General features: G+C 42.2%; 1 protein-coding gene across 1 annotated transcript in view; it reads left to right on the top strand.

The window, feature by feature from the left end:
* Positions 1–17,032, top strand: part of FRYL (FRY like transcription coactivator) — a 655,466-nt gene that overhangs the window by 598,735 nt on the left and 39,699 nt on the right. Inside the window, 2 exon segments of the mRNA XM_030191364.1 lie at positions 3,695–3,844; positions 10,765–10,863. Coding sequence (XP_030047224.1) covers positions 3,695–3,844; positions 10,765–10,863 — 249 coding nt within the window.

Here is a 17,032-nt window from a genome sequence, read left to right as displayed (position 1 = left end):
TGCTGCCCCCCTCCCATGGCTCCAGCTGCCATGGTGCAGCTTTCATCAATGAAGTCAATGAACAAAGGCATGCCATACCCCCTCCCTCGGTTCCAAGTGTGTATTTGCAGTAGTTATTCATGTTGTCAGTATTTCTGTCTGAAAAGATTATTTCTTTTTATTTGTGTACTATGAATTTAAATATATTCTCATTTAACTTGTAAAATTAATCTGTTAGTATAAATACATAGTATTAATATTAATGCACAGTACTGATTTTTTATTTTTTACATTTAATTGGGTGTGTATGTACGGGAGGGGAAAATGCAAAGCTGTAGGGTTGTCTAGGACACCTAATAGTCTTCCACCAGCCCTTGTCAGCTCTGGCATGTCTGATCATTTTAATTTCAGAAGTCATTGATGCAATGGTCTTATCCCAAAAAATGTTCCCCTTGCTTCATTAATGTAAACATTTTGCATCGCAGTGTATTAGGCTGACAACATCCAACTACTCTATAGACCCCAAAAAATCCTGACATAACCTCAGTGGTGTTCCTTTGTCGGCTGCCACCCTGGGTGGAACGCCACTGTGCACCCCCCCCCCCTTGCGCATCACCTCCTGGGGGTGCAGGGATCAGTCAAGCAGCTATCGGCTCCGCCGGTTCCCTGCCCCAGAACAGGAAGTAACTTCAGAGGGAGCAGGGAATTGACAGAGCCAACAGCTGCGCAGCTGCTCCCTGCATCCCTTTGCAGCGTGCACCCAGAAAGAGCCGCCCCCACCGCCCCGCCATTGGTACACCACTGCCTGACCTTCCTCAACAATTTTCTTCACGACGTAATCCAATGGTTAAATTAGTAAAATTAAACTTAACCTTGGAAAATGCCAAGGCAGTATGGCTGCAGACCTACAGTTCACTGATACTGCTCTATTATTCAAATAATCCCCAATAAGCTCTCACACTACCAACTAATATGTTTTAATGGACCATCAGACAGTGGTTTATTTATTGCATTTGTATCCCACATTTTCCCACCTATTTGCAGGCTAAATGTGGCTTACAGAGTTTTGTTATGACATAGTCATTCCAGGATATCAGATACAATTAGTAATATACAGAGATTAAGAAAGGGAAGAGAGAAGGAAGGTTTTGGGCAGGATAGTATAGATGGTGGATTTTAATAACTGGGTGGGCTGGTGAGGTAATTTTGTAAGGCGATGGGTTCTCTTGATAGATTCATTTTAAATTTGTTTACCTCTAACCGGCAGTCAACTTCTGTCAAACATTAATTCAGTTTGGCCACTGCCACACCCTGATTCTTTCCTAACAGCAACATATTTGAGTGGCATCCACATAAAGCAGGAATTTGACATCTGTTTAGTCTAAAGTCTTTGTTACGGGCAGGAACTACAGATTAAATAAAGGGATTGAAAGCATAGATCCTAACACCAATGGCCAGGATCAGAATACCACAGAACTCCATTAGACCGTCTGTGACAACAGCCCTATTAGAACAGATGAAAACTATTGAGCCACAAGGCCAGTGTCTGTCAAACAGCAACTCGAGATCTACTATGTGATATACTCCTGCCAGATTCAAGAGGTACTGCATAGTCATACCTGATATATACACTGCTATGCAGATCATCCATTAAAGAGAACAGCACTCTCTCTGTACTATGCTCTTTTGAAAGCCAGATTGCTGGTTTGCCAAAAGATGATTATGCTCCCTTTGCCCTCCCTATTACTTTAGCTAGATTTTGAGCTTTTATATTCTTCTCTACTAACTTCTTTTTTTTTTTTTTAGTTGGGGGGGGGGGGGGGGGAAGCATGTGAAATCAGGTTCCATTTGCCTCTGCCATCCAGCTAGGAACTGAACTAGACGGATGCAGGTCATCAGTTCAGTATAATCTTTTATTCCATATAGAAATCCACCCCTAAAATATCCCAAACCATCTTCTTTACAGTAATTTTTGTGTTATTTTATATGCTTCAAATCTAAAAGGCTGAACGGCTTGATCCATGTTTTGAAGCTGTTTGGTTCAATCGTTTGCTCTACTACCTTTAATTTGGTTTGGCAAAGCAGTTTACAGTCAAGTATTAATAACAATAAACAATTTTGCAATCAATAATGAAACAAAACAATTTACAATCAAATTAATAAAATGAAAAGAGATGCACAGAATTTCCAGATAAATAAACATATGGCTGCAAGAGTCAAACTACATATAAGTTTGATGTGATATGACCAGTCTTTTCCACTCAGTCCAATGTCTGCTTCCTCATTGGTCACTGTATATTGATTACCGTTTATAACTCCTTCACTGTAATATCAAACTCATTAAAAAAGAAATTTCTGTCTTAAATTTTATATATAAGCTCAAAGCCATTTATCCTAATTTTCTGATGGACTCGCTGCCAACATGGGCCAAGTTTCGCCTTTGGCTGCATCAGGATATGGTCCTCAACTTCTCATTTGGGCTGTTCTGTAATACACAAAAGTGTATTTTGCTTGTTTTAGAGCGTTCAAAGAAAGTTTGGTGCTCCAACAAATGATTCTGCCAGTTTTCTGGGAGAGTTTTTGCAGCGTATTGAAACAAAATTCAACAGCTCTTTGTAGGTGATGATGTTGTGCTCGGAATGCCCAGCAGATTTTGTTGATGCTGAAATGGTAAGACTCGCTAAGAACTGCTGAATTGCAAAACAGAAATGAAATATCCTGTTAATCATGATGCATTGCAGAACAGCCCAGACTACAAGTTGAGGAACATAGCCTGACACAGCCAAAGGCGAAACATGGCCCATGTTGGCAGTGGGTCCATCAGAAAATCAGGATAAGTGGTGTTGAGCTTATATATAAAATTTAAGATAGAGAAATTTTTTTAATGAGTTTGATATTACAATGAAGGAGTTATAAATGGTAATCAATAAAAAGTGACCGATGAGGAAGCAGGCAAACCGCGGATTGAGTGGTCTGTGTCAAAAAAAGTTGCGACTGAGGTCCAGAAGACACTTGTATGGTATGATGTGTTAATTTTGTTTTTAGTGTTGGGTGATATATGATATATTTTTGAATGACCCCCACTATTGAAATTAAGTTGGACTGTTTATTGATTTATCAAATATTGCCACTTAGACATATAAGATAGACAACTAAGTGGCATAACCCCCAGAACACCCAAATTCTTTTCCCCTTTTTGAATGGACAATATTGGTCATGCACTACTCTATAAAGGAGCATAAAGTGTTATAGCGCTTAACTGCAAGAGGGCATACATATGGGTGGAGCATGAAAGCATAGATGTGTCTCCAGACTATGCACATAACTTATAGATGCTATAAGTTAGGTGCATTAAATAGTGCTTTCAGGCTTGCACCCATTTACACCTGCCGTTGACCTGACATAAGTGGTCACACCTAGATGTAGGCACACCAATGCAGGCTTACATTAGTATTCTATATTGGAATCATCATGCCCAGATGCTATTAAAGAATAGGCACTCCCCACACTGCATTGAAGTGGCTAAAGTGGGGCGCCCTGTTATAGAATTACCAACATAATAATTTGTGTCTAAAAGTTTCTAGGAATTAAAAAAACAAAAAACACTTATGTAGCCAGCACTACTGCCAATCTCATAAGTGCTTTAGAATGCTGACCTGCTTTTAAAGTAATTCAATTGAATAGTATTAACAAAAGTGTATTTTGTTTCTTACAGAGCATTCAAAGAAAATTTGGCGCTCTAACAAATGATTCTGTCAATTTTTTGGGAGAGAGTTTGCAGCGTATTGGAACAAAGTTCAAAAGCTCTTTGGATGTGATGATGATGTGCTCAGAATGCCCAACAGTCTTTGTGGATGCTGAAACGGTAAGACTCGCTAAGGACTACTGAAGTGCCAAACAGCAATGAAATAATTTGTTAATTATCAATAATGATCCTTGTTTCTTACTGAATGTTTATAAAAAGAAGTTTTCTTTTGGTACAAATGAAAGGAATATATTCCAGTAGAGCATACATCTGCTGCTCAGGAGTGGCTCTCTGAATCACAATGCTACCAGTTCAAAATTTCCACTTAGTGAAATGTAAAGGAAGTGAGTCGTCAGGATTAGTCATTCTCTTATGACTAGAACTCAAGTAGCTAGATCTGTCTACCAGGCTGTGCAGGGCATGTAGGAAGCCAAGTGTTTTGGGTCTGTACTAATATTAGAGGTACTTAAATAGTTACAAAGCTTTATGGTTAAAAATAGGAAGAGAAGACTGCTCAGTCTGAACTAAGTCATGGATCTTTTTGCAGATCTACACATGATAGTGGAGTACAAATTAGAAAGATAACAAAAACAGAAATCTTAAAAGCATTAACATTTTATGCTTAATAGTTGGGTTAGATCTTTAACAGTGTGGCTAGCAATAACTGGGCAGATTAGATGGGTCAGTTGATCTTTTTCTCTGAAGGCCATTTACTTTACAGAATCCTTCAATAGACTTACTTTGCTTTTAAGGCTTTATATACATAGGCGCCCCATATAAGAGGCTTGGGGAGGCTAAGCCTCCCCAGCCCAATCTTGACGTTCCCCTGGCTGCTGCCCTCACAAACGCAGGGCTTCCGCAGCAGCCAGGGAGCTCTCCCACCGTCCTTCCTGCTCTCCCCGTCGAGGAATCCCCGACCGGCAGCTCTCCTTGCCCCCCCCCCCCCCCCCCGCGCGTTACACCAACCCCCCGCCAGGGCCCACCCAACATCCCCTCGCAATTTGCCTGCCTCGGTCCCCGACTCCCTAAAGCATTCTTATCTTCACCCGTCGCCGTCAGCGCTGCCTCACTGCCTGCCATTCATTTTCACAGGCAGCTCCATTCCCGTTCCCCTTTGCCGCATCCACTCCTCCAGCTCTCTCTGATGCACTTCCTGTTAAATAGGAAGTGCATCAGAGAGAGCCGGAGGACGCGGCAAAGGGGAGCGGGAACGGAGCTGCCTGTGAGAATGAATGGCAGGCCGTGAGGCAGCGCTGACAGCGACGGGTACAGGTGAAGATAAGAATGCTTTAGGGAGTCAGGGACCGAGGCAGCATGCTGGCTGGTAGAGGTGAGAGAGGGAGGTGGGAAATGTTGGGGGAGATGCATGGGGAGAGAGAGGGAGAAATGCTGGATGTGAAGGAGGACGGAGGGACAGATGCACAGCAAGAGAAAAGGGGAAATGTTGAACATGGATGTGGGAGGGAGGGAGACAGAGAGAGGGATGCTATAAGGAGAAGGAAGAGGAAGAAAGAGATAGATGTTGGGCCCAGGGTGCAAGGAAAGGAGATACTGAGAGTGATATGGGCAGTGGGAGAGAAGAAGGAGGAAAGAGAGGTTGTACATGGGGATGGATGAGAGGGAGGGATAGATATACACTAGAGGGGAAAGAGAAAAAGAGGGAGATTGTGGATCCAGGGACAGAAGAGAGTGAGGAGAAATGCTGGATATGGATGGAGGGAAAATGGCTGAATTTAAGGGCTGGATTGAAACACTTTGAGGGCAGATGTTTAAAGTGGAGAAAGGATAGGGACAGGGCTACAGATGGTAGACAGGACGCATAAGGACACAGGAGGATGGTGGACATGGTGAGAGAAAAAATATCAAATGGAAAGAAGACACTGCATAAAACAGAAGACACTGGGACCAAAGCGAATAGAAAAACAAAATGATCAGACAACAAAGGTAGAAAAAAGTATTTTATTCAGAATTTATTAACTGGAACATGTCAGCTTTTGGAAATATGCATTTGTGATGTTTTGCATGTAAGTTTCAATTTTTCTAGTATTGCTGCATGCTGAGTCTGAGTTCTTGAGGTAACTTTCCAGTTCAGTATTTTGCCTTCATATCTGTTGTGTCATGTGTTTTTCATGTGTGATCAAGGTGCAGTATTCTGCTAGCGTGTAGTATTTTCAGCCCTTTTTGGGTTTTTTTTTTGTTTCACTAGGTTGTGCACTGGTGTTTTAGAGCCCGGTGTAATTACAGTGCTGCCTTTCCACGCATAAGGTTGTGGCTCGTCCTGTCCTTGGAATTAGTACTGTTATGGTTTGGTAAGGTTATGAGTGTGTTTTTGCACAAGTTTGTGTATAGTGTTTTGCAGTGGAGAAATTGTGTATTGGCCTTACTGAGGTGACACCAAATCATCAGAAAGGGTTTTAGAGCCTAAATCATGACACACTACCTCTTGAAGGATCTACATATAGTCGTTTATAAAAGGAGCTCATTGTGAACACTTTCCACCCTAAAAGGGTGTTTTGTGGCTCTACATGAGAATTGTGATATTATGATCCCTTGTTTCATATTGTTGACGGTCTGCATTTTCCATATGGGTGGTATATTGGTTTATTAGGGTCTGCCCAGTGTTATGGTACAGTAAGGTTTATGAGTGTGTTTTTGCACAAATTTGTGCATAGTGTTTTGCAGTTGAGCAATTGTGGTTAGTATATGCTTTGAGCAACCACTTTATTCTTTGATATATGATACATATTTAATATCTAAATTTAATAAAAGGTATTAATTGTGACTTATTTTTACTTATTTTTTTTCTGTGTTGTCAGACAATTATAGATGTAAGCCCCGCCCCTGGCCCCACCCAACCCCGCCCCCTTTAGCCTCCCCAAACAGTTGAGCCACCGACCGCCTATCTACTATAATAAAACTCACCCTCAACGTTCTGAGGACACTGACGTCAGTGAAGCCAAGCCCTGACTTCCTTCAAAAAGGTTCGAAGGTTTGTGGTGGTGAAGCCACCAAAATCGCTCCGTGCCCCGCTCTCGAGGGCGGAGCAATGGCAGAACAACGAAGGGGTTGGCAGGGAAGGAGGCACAGAGGCGGGGGGGTGGGAAATCGCTCCGGGCCCCGCCCTCGCGTCAAATGTCATGACGTTAGGGGCAGAACATCGAAGGGGTTGGCCAGGGAGGGAGGGGGGGTGATGGCGACGAAAACCTTGCTAGCGCCCGTTTCATTTGCTCTGAAACGGGCCTCTTTTACTAGTGTTTATATATTTATACTTCTGTCCTCTGTAGCAAATTTTATTTATTTAAAAGATTTCATATACTGCTGATCACAATGTTCTCAGGAGTTTCAGTTAAAACAACTGAAAAGTTTAAGCAGTTTGAAGTATGCCTAGTTTCCCAGTCTCATAAGGTCCTCTTGTGATTTAACAACTTTGAATAACTTTTGTCATCAGCAAATGTAATTACCTCACTAGTTACTCCTATCTCTAGATCATTTATAAATATGTTAAAAATCAGCAGTCCCAGCACAGACCCCTGGGGAACCCCACTGTCTATCCTTCTCCATTGAGAATACTGACCATTTAGCCCACTCTCTGTTTTCTGTCTTTTAACCAGTTTTTAATCTACAGTAGAACACTACCCTCCTATTCCAGGACTCTCCAGTTTCCTCTGGAGTCTTTCATGAGGTACTTTGTCAAACGCCTTCTGAAAATCCAGATACACAATATCAACTGGCTCACCTTTATCCACATGTTTGTTCACCCCTTCAAAGAAATGTAATAGAATTGGTGAGGCAAGATTTCCCTTCACTAAATCCATGTTGGCTTTGTCTCATTAATCCATGCTTTTGAATATGTTCAGTAATTTTGTTCTTTATAATAGTCTCTACCATTTTGCCTAGCACTGATGTCAAGCTCACCGATCTATTATTTCCCGGATCATCTCTTGAACTTTTTTAAAAATTGGCATTACATTGGCCACTCTCCAGTCTTCTGGTACCATGCTTTATTTTAAAGATAAATTACATATTACTAACAATAGTTCCACAATTTCATTTTTCAGTTATATCAGTACTCTGGGATGATATCATATGGTCCAGGCAATTTGCTACTCTTCAATTTGTCAGATTGCGCCATTACATCCTCCAGGTTTCTAGAGATTTCATTCAGTTTCTCTGACTCGTCAGCTTTGAATACCATTTCTGGCACCAGTATCTCTCCCAAATCTTCCTCAGTGAAGACCAAAGCATTCATTTAATCTCTCCACTATGGCTTTCTTTTCCCTGAGTGCCCCTTTTACCCCTCGGTCATCTTGCGGTCCAGCTGATTCTTTTGCCGGCTTCTTGCTTTTAATATACCTTAAAAAAATGTTGCTATATGTTTTTGCTTCCAATGCAATCTTTTTTTCAAAGTTCCTCTTTGCCTTCCTTATCAGTGCTTTGCATTTGACTTGCCATTCCTTATGCTGTTTCTTATTATTTTCAGTTGGATCCTTCTTCCATTTTCTGAAGGATTTTCTTTTAGCTCTAATAACTTCCTTCAACTCACTTTTTAACTATTCTAGGTGTTGTTTGATCTTCCTTCCTCCTTTTTTAATACACGGAATATCCTTGGCCTGGGCTTCCAGGATAGTATTTTTGAACATCGTTCACACCTGCTATAAATTTTTGACCTTCACTGCTGCTCCTCTAAGATTTTTTTTCACTATTCTTCTCATTTTATCATAGTCTCCTTTTTAAAAGTTAAAAACTAATGTATTGGATTTCCTGTGTATACTTAAACCAAAGCCGATATTAAATCTGATCATATTATGATCACTGTTATCAAGCGGCCCCTGTACCATTACCTCCTGCACTACATCATGCGCTCCACTAAGGACTAGGTCTAGAATTCTTCCTCCTGTTATTGGTTCCTGTTCTAGCTTCTCCATAAAGCAGTCCTTGATTTTGTCAAGGAATTTTACCTCCATAGCCTGCCCGAGGTCCACCTGTCTGCAGCGCACTGCACCCACCACTAGACTACTCCACGGACCTTGTGTAAATATTTATTTTTAATTTATTTTCATGTTATCTATGAAAATGAAATAAGCAAATAAGAAGCTAATAAAATTGTACTATTGGAGCAATCATACTGGCCATAAAGGAGTTTGAGATCCTTGTTGTGGACTTCAGAGCATATAGGGAAAGGGCCAAGAGGGGAATACAGTCCATACCTTCAGCATTTATTGGAATTATGGGGTGATATGAGGAAACGATGGGGGCTGATAGAAGGAGTATCATCAATGGCCTCCCTCCGATGGGAACCTAGGTTTCGGGCGGGCAGAGAAAATGCTACATTTGTAAGATAGGAAAAGAAGGGAGTGGAGAGATTTTGGGATGTGTTGCATGGGAGTGGGATGTGGAACTTTGAGGAGGTGTGTGCCCAGTACGGGATCCTGGGCATACATACAATTAAAACATTTTATAGGCAAGCAGGGATGGAGGGGAGGATACCCCCGGGAGAGGGAAAGTTTTGAAAACTTGTGGACATTTATTTTTTATTTTTTTTTTCTTACATTTGTACCCCGCGCTTTCCCACTCATGGCAGGCTCAATGCGGCAAGCAATGGAGGGTTAAGTGACTTGCCCAGAGTCACAAGGAGCTGCCTGTGCTGGGAATCGAACTCAGTTCCAAAATCTATATCAATGTTATATCAGTTCTTTCAAGGGGATGATGATAAGGCATACTCATTCCAGGGAGTATGGGAAAGGGATTTGCAATGCCAATTTACAGAGCGGGAATGGGAAAATATATGTGGGGAAGTACAGAAAGCCTCTGTTTGTGTATTAATACAGGAGAATGTGTATAAAGTACTCACTAGGTGGTACTATACACCAGAGAGGTTGAAAAAGATGTATCCAAGGACATCGGATGGGTGTTGGAGATGCAAAACACAGAAAGGCACATTTCTCCATGTGTGGTGGACATGCCCGGGGGGTGGTGTCATTTTGGCAAGCAGTGATGAAAGTGCTGGCCCGAACCATGGGAGTGTCTCTGGTGTGTGGTCCACAGGAGTGTTTATTGGGAATGTATAATGAGTGGGAGGAGAGCAAACTGATGCGCTGGGGACTGGCAGCGGCTAAGTGTCTTATTGCGTCTGCTGGAAATCAGTAGACCCTCCAGATATAGGGGATTGGAAGGTTAAAGTGAGACTTTTGTGGCAAATGGAGCATTTAACGGTGTATAAGAGAGAGGGTGAACTTAAGCGCAAAAGGGGATGGAGAAGACTTCAGCAAATGATTGAGAGATTCTAAAGGGCTCTGAGATGCATTCCAGGGAAGGGGGAGGGTAGTATCAGGGGATTAAGGGTATATATTAAGCGGGGGGGGGGGGGGGGGGGGGGGGGAGGGGGAGGGTATGGAGGGCAATGTAGATCCTATCACCTGTGGTAGGTAAGAGAATAACTAATATGGAGAAAACACAGGGGGTAACATGGCTGGAGGGAATCATTTAAAGGAAACAGTTGGGAATAAATGGGTTGTGTTACTGTTTTGTAATATCAGGCAGTTGGAAAGTCTGTATGTTGAGACAAAGTTAAGAGATGGACACAAAACAAATTGTTGTATATTTAATGGTTTGATGGTTACAAATGTAAACATAAGGAAAATGCAATAAAAATTTAAAGTTAAAAAAAATTAAATTGTACTATTAAAGTTTGCCTCAAAAAGTTGCATAACTGCCGCATTATTGTAAATATGAATAAATAGCTATGTGGTTAATAGGATATGATATCAGTGGTGTAACAGTTTTACAGTGGAAAGCTATTAATGAAATGATAGAATTTAGGATGTGTTATTTTTCCTTCTAACATTGGTGATTTGATATATATATCCTGTATGTAAATACTATAACCATGCTACCTCAGGAAGATATATTATAGTGTTATTTAATTTTCTTGTGCTTTGCATGTTTAAATAAAACAGGTTTTATAATTACCTAAAATGATCTAGCAATCTCCACAAATCATACAGTGTTTAAGATAGTAATTGTTTTTGTTTGTCTTCCAGTTGGTATCATGTGGTTTACTTGAAACACTGAAGTTTAGTGTGCTAGAACTGCAAGAACATTTGGATACTTATAACAGCAAACGAGAGGCAGCTGAGCAGGTGAGTGTGGGTTTCCTTGCACAATACATCATGAATTCCCATATAACGAATGCATGGTTGTCTTTCAAGCCATATTTACTTTCAGAGAACTGGAGAGGGGGGGGGGGAGCATTATCTATTTTTGTCAAGGCCTGCTCAAGGGGTTGTAGCACCCTGAACCACCTTTTTGTATTATGAGGTACACAGATGCTAGTGCTCATGTGACAAGAATGGCCCCACTCCAGAAAGAAACTGCTTTTGTTTTTTGGACTAAAAGTATTCCACACATTTAGGTCCCAGAGCTTTTTCCCTTGCACAAATGAGCACTTTTCTGAGCTTCCAGTGCTGCTACCATGTTCTGCCTCCCTGTCTGTGGATGCACAAAATCTGCGCCCTAACTCCAGAGCTACTCTTGCTGCTCCAGTGAGTCCAGCCACAGACAGTAAGAAGACAACAAACCAGCTGTTGAAGTGGAAATGGAAATCCAACATCTATTTCCAGCCCCAGAACATAGATTTTAATGTAAAATTATATAGGAGGCAATTCTATAAAGAGGGGCATTTTCGATATGATGTCTAAGTCTTTTGCTAAAAGCATCCAGATGGGGAATGTAGCCATTTTCAAAGCAGAAAAACATCTAGGTTTTTTTTTTTTTCTTTTTCAAAAATAGCTATTTGCTAGATGTTTTTGTGCTGTGTGCATTTGTCTTTTGGTCCATTTTCCAAAAAAAAAAAAAAAAAAAAGAGTCTAAGTGAAAAATATATAAAATCAAACCATTGGGATATAGGAGGAGCCAGTATTCTTAGTAGACTAGCCACACAGACATCGCAGGAGAGCAATGGGGCACCCTAGGAGGCGCTGCAGTGGACTTAAAATAAATGCTTCCACATACATATCTCACTGTTCTCCCTTATTTTGTCTGCTGAGCCCCCCCCCCCCCCAAACCCCACTACCCCCAACTGTACACCACTACAATAACCCTTATGGGTGAAGGGGGTACTTATATGTGGGTACAGTGGATTTCTGGTGAATTTTGGAGGGCTCACAGTTTCCACCACAAGAGTAACAGTTAGGGGGAGGTATGGGCCTGGGTCCACCTGTCTGCAGTGCACTGCACCCACCACTAGACTACTCCAGGGACCTGCAGGCTGTTCTAATGGACCTGAGTGTAACATCTGAGGATAGCATAGAGGCTGGTAAGTACTATTTGTAATCACATTTTTGTGGGGTGGGGAGGGTATTAGTGACCACTGAGGCAGTAAGGGGAGGTCATCCCTGATTCCCTTCAGTGGTTATCTGGTCATTTAGGAAAAGGTTTTGAGGCTTATTAATAAAACAGGTCTAGACCAAAACGTCCAACTTTTATAGACTTGAATGTTTTTGTTTTGTACAATTATGGCAGAAAGACATTCAAATGTTAGGAATGCTCAGATCCCACCCTTAACATGCCCCCTTGTAATTTCAATGCACTTCTGACGGACTTCAGAGAAAAACGTCTAAAATTGTTTTCAAAAATACCAATTTGGACATATTTGTGAGAAAAACGTCCAAATGCAGATTTATGTCGCTTTTTGGACTTTTTTCTCTTCTGAAAATGAGCCCCAAAGTGTGCCAAAATTTAGGCACCAAAATACTGGACGCTAAGTACAAATTCTGTAACTACTACTACTACTTATCATTTCTATAGCGCTGCTAAACATGTGCAGTACTGTACACTGAACATGCAAGAGACAGTCCCTTTTCGACAGAGCTTTCAATCTAATCAAGACAGACAAATAGGACAAATAAGGGATAAGGGAATTACTTAAGGTGGGGATTATAGAACAGACTAGGGTACTGAACAAGTGAATAGGAGTTAAAAGCAGTCTCAAAAAGGTGGGGTTTTAGTCTAGATTTGAAGATGGCCAGAGCTGGAGCTTGATGTACTGATTCAGGAAGTCTATTTCAGGCATTTGGTGCAACTAGATAAAAGGAACAGAATTTGCAGTGGAGGAGAAGGATACAGATAAGAGAGATTTACCTGATGAACGGCATTCCCAGGGAGGAGTGTAGGGAGAGATGGAGAGGTACTGAGGAGCTGCAGAGTGAATACACTTGTAAGTCAATAAGAGGAGTTTGAATTGTATGTGGAAACAGATAGGGAGCCAATTAAGTGACTTGGGAGAGGGCTAATATGAGCAGGGACACTGGCAGAATATTAAGTTGTGCAGCAGAGTTTTGAACAAATTGAAGGGGAGAGAGATGGCTTAGTGGGGAGACCTGTGAGAAGCAAGTTGTTATAATCTAAGTGAGAGGTGATAAGGGTTTTGGTAGTGTGCTCAGAAAGGAAGGGACAAATTTGGTGGTGATATAGAGAAAGAAAAAACAGGTTTTAGCAGTCTGTTGGATATATGCAGAGAGAGAGGTGTCAAAGATGACCCCAAGATTACGAGTTGATGAGACAGGGAGGATGAGAGTGTTATCCATGGAGAGAGATAATGGGGGAAGAGGAGAGGTGGGTTTAGGGGGAAAGATAAGAAGCTCAGTCTTGGCCATGTTTAGTTTCATATGGCGTTGAGACATCCAGGCAGCAATGTCAGACAGGCAGGCTGGGACTTGGGCCTGAATTCCTGCTGAAATTTCTAGTGTAGAGAGAGAGAGATATCTGGGAGTCATCAGCATAAAGGTGATACTGAAAATTGTGAGATGAGATCATAGCACCAGGGGAAGAAGTATAGATGGAGAAAAGAAGAGGTCCAAAGACAGATTCCTGAGGTACACCAACTGATAGTGGGATAGAAGTGGAGGAGGATCCACCGGAGCATCCACTTAAAAGTACCATTGGAGAGATGATAAGAAAACCAAGAAAAAACAGAGCCCTGAAATCCAAGTGAGGACAGCGTGTCAAGGAGTAGGTAGTGATCAACAGAGTCAAAAGCAGCAGATAGATTTTGAAGGTTGAGGATAGAATAGAGACCTTTAGATCTGACCAGGAACAGGTCATTGAAGACTTCAGTAAGGGCTGTTTCAGTTGAATGTAGAGGGCAAATCCAGATTGAAGTGGATCAAGAATAGCTTGAGATTAAAGAAAGTCAAGACAACAGCAGTAAATAAGCACATTCAAGTATCTTGGATAGGAATGGGAGGATGGAGATGGGGCAATAGTTGGAAGAGCAGGTAGGGTTCAATAAAGGTTTTTTGAGGAGTGGTGTAACTACTGCATGTTTGAAGGCATGAAGAACAGTTGCAGTAGAAAGTGAAAGATTGAAGATATGATAGATTGAAGGGATGACAGTAGGAGAGAGATTGCTGAGTGGATTGTTGGTAAATAGGATCAGAGGAACAGGTAGTCAGTTTGGAGGAGGAAAGAAAATGTAGTTTCCTCTTCATTGATTTCAGAAAAGGAGGCAAGGGTCAAGGGTGTATATTTTTTTCCTGTTTCATGGTAGTCCTATTATTAGGTTTCAGTTTGCTGTATGTATTATATTTATGTTTATACTTGTGTATTTTAGTATTGTTCTGTTAACAAAATTGTAAGTTTGATTTATAACCTTAACTTCTGTGAATCTCTTCACAAAGGCAGTTAGTAAATCCAAATAAATAAATAAATAAATAAGGAGGGTTGACAGAATGGACTGGGGGAAGGAGAGGTGGAGGTGACTTCATTGAGAACTCAAAGTTAATCTTGTGAACCTTAGGAAAATACTCAGCCGTAATGTCTGGGGAGGAAGTGAAGGAGGGGTTGGAGGTGGAGGCACTTTGAGGTGAGAGTTCAGAGTGACAAGAGATGTCGAGGGTATGAGCCAATAGAGTTTGTCAAGTGGATGTAGTAGTCTTGTTTAGCAAGTGAAAGAGCAGACTGAAAGGAGGTCAGCAAGAGTTTTAAATGTATGAAGTCATAAAAGTCAGCATTGGCACAGGATTTCAGCCAAAGCGTTCAGCAGATTGGGCACAGGAACGTAGATAGTGGATTCTAGAGGTTAGCCAAGGCTGGAGTTTACGCCTTACAGAATGGAGAATGGGAGGAGCAAGGATATCCAGAGCAGAGGAGAGAATAGTTTTATAGGAAGAGACATCCTCATTGACAGACTTGGATAGCATAGTGGTTGAGAAGAGGGATGAAACACTGGTGGAGAGAGTGCAAGAGTCAATAGCCTGAAAATTCCTATATCTACTATAATAAAACTCACCCTCAACATTCTGAAGTCACTCAGTCACTCACTGTAGGGTTCATGGATTCATGGTGGTGAAGCCAGAACACTGACCATGTCTCTCTGCCCCGCCCTCGCATGAAGGACCAATCAGAAAATACACCCTCAACATTCTGAAACACAAAGGACCATCACAACACCGTTGCCAGGCAACGTAAGACGGACCAATCAGAGGAAACTACGTGACAATAAGGGAGGAGCATTCCCCAGCAGAATGGCTCATTATCTGTGCAGCACGGAGAGCACAGAACCACCGCTGGAACGAGAGAAGAATATTCCTGCTTGTGGGTATGTGCAAAAATAGACAAGGGGGGGGGAATTTTTAAATGCCTAATGCCAGTACTGAAGAGTGCCAGAGGGCCTATAGCACAGACTAAATTTGGGATCGCTTGACATGGAGTCAGAGGAGCCGGAAAACAACGTGTCCGTCACCATCTGGGACGTGGGCGAACTGGACAAGCTGCGGCCCAGCTGGAAGGATTACCCGTGACCCAGCCAGCAGCAAACAGCGACCAAGGAAGGGGGAGGAGTAGGGAAACACGCGGAGCGTGTTTCCCTACTCCTTCCCTGCCTAGGAATCGCTGGAGACTGGCTGCCAAACTAACGAAGCAACCGCACACCGACGCACCACCTCCATCATTCGAAAGGCATCCACTCTTTCTTCAACAGAAATGCAAACTAATAATACAAAACAAACAAAGAATACATGGTTTCTCAGGCGGCTGCAGGTAACTCCCCACCCCCTTCCTCTTCCCCTTTTGCCGAAGCGGCCAAGGACGTACCCAACCATCCCCAGCCTCAGGCAAGCTGTCTCCCACCTCGGGGATTCCCCGAGCACCCGGAAAAAGACGACGCTGATTCCTGCAGCGCATAAATGTTCCAGCATTCCCCTGCAGCCGGCCTGAAATGGACCAAACATACCGGATCACCCCCCGACGGCCCGAGACCGTGCTCTTCTCCCTTCCGCCAACTTAAAACAACTATCCCCGTCCTCAGGCAAGCCGTCACCCACCTCCAGGATGCCCAGAACCCCAGCCCAATGGAAAAAGATGGCGCTGCTTCCAACAGCACATTTCTCTTCCAGCATTCCCCTACAGCAGCCCTGAAACGGCCAAAAAATACCGACAGACAAAGAACGTGCTCCTCAACCTTCAGCCCATCTAAAACAACACTGCTGCCTCAGCACAACACAAAAAAAAAAAAAAACTCAACAAAGGCTGACCCCCCCTACAACCACATTTACATTTCACCAACAGAAAGACACCCCTCCACAAACCTCCTTGACAGACAAAACCACACACACACAATACAACAGAAACACACCCTCAAAGCCACACACCAATCCAACCCACTTTGCCAGCACAGCACATCCCCCAACCCCCAAGCAAAAAACAAAACAAAAAAAGACACACATCAATAACCTGCACACACACCACACACTCACACACACACACACACACACACACACAAAAAAATAACTCTGTGACACATACACACACACACAAAAAAAACCACATGCTAGCGCCCGTTTCATTGGTTTCGGAAACGGGCCTTTTTTACTAGTGTGTACATAAGTGTTGCCGTACTGGGACAAACCGAAGGTCTATCAAGCCCGGTATCCTGTTTCCAACAGTGGCCAATCCAGGTCACAAGTACCTGGCAAGATCCTAAAACAGTAAAATACATTTTATGCTGCTGATCCTAGAAATAAGCGGTGGATTTTCCCAAGTCCATTTTAATAATGGCTTATGGACTTTTCTTTTAGGAAGCTAGCCAAACCTTTTTTAAACCCCACTAAGCTAACTGCTTTTACTTCATTCTCTGGCAATGAATTCCAGAGTTTAATTACATGTTGAGTAAAGTAATACTTTCTCCAATTCGTTTTAAATGTACTGTTTAATTGCATGCCCCTAGTCCTAGTATTTTTGGAAAAAGTAAACAAGTGATTCACATCTACCCATTCCACTCCACTCATTTTATAGCCCTCTATCATATCTCCC

The sequence above is a fragment of the Microcaecilia unicolor genome, chromosome 2, assembly GCF_901765095.1.
Source record: "Microcaecilia unicolor chromosome 2, aMicUni1.1, whole genome shotgun sequence".
NCBI classification, from domain to species: domain Eukaryota; kingdom Metazoa; phylum Chordata; class Amphibia; order Gymnophiona; family Siphonopidae; genus Microcaecilia; species Microcaecilia unicolor.
This window is presented reverse-complemented; position numbering and strand designations above follow the sequence as displayed.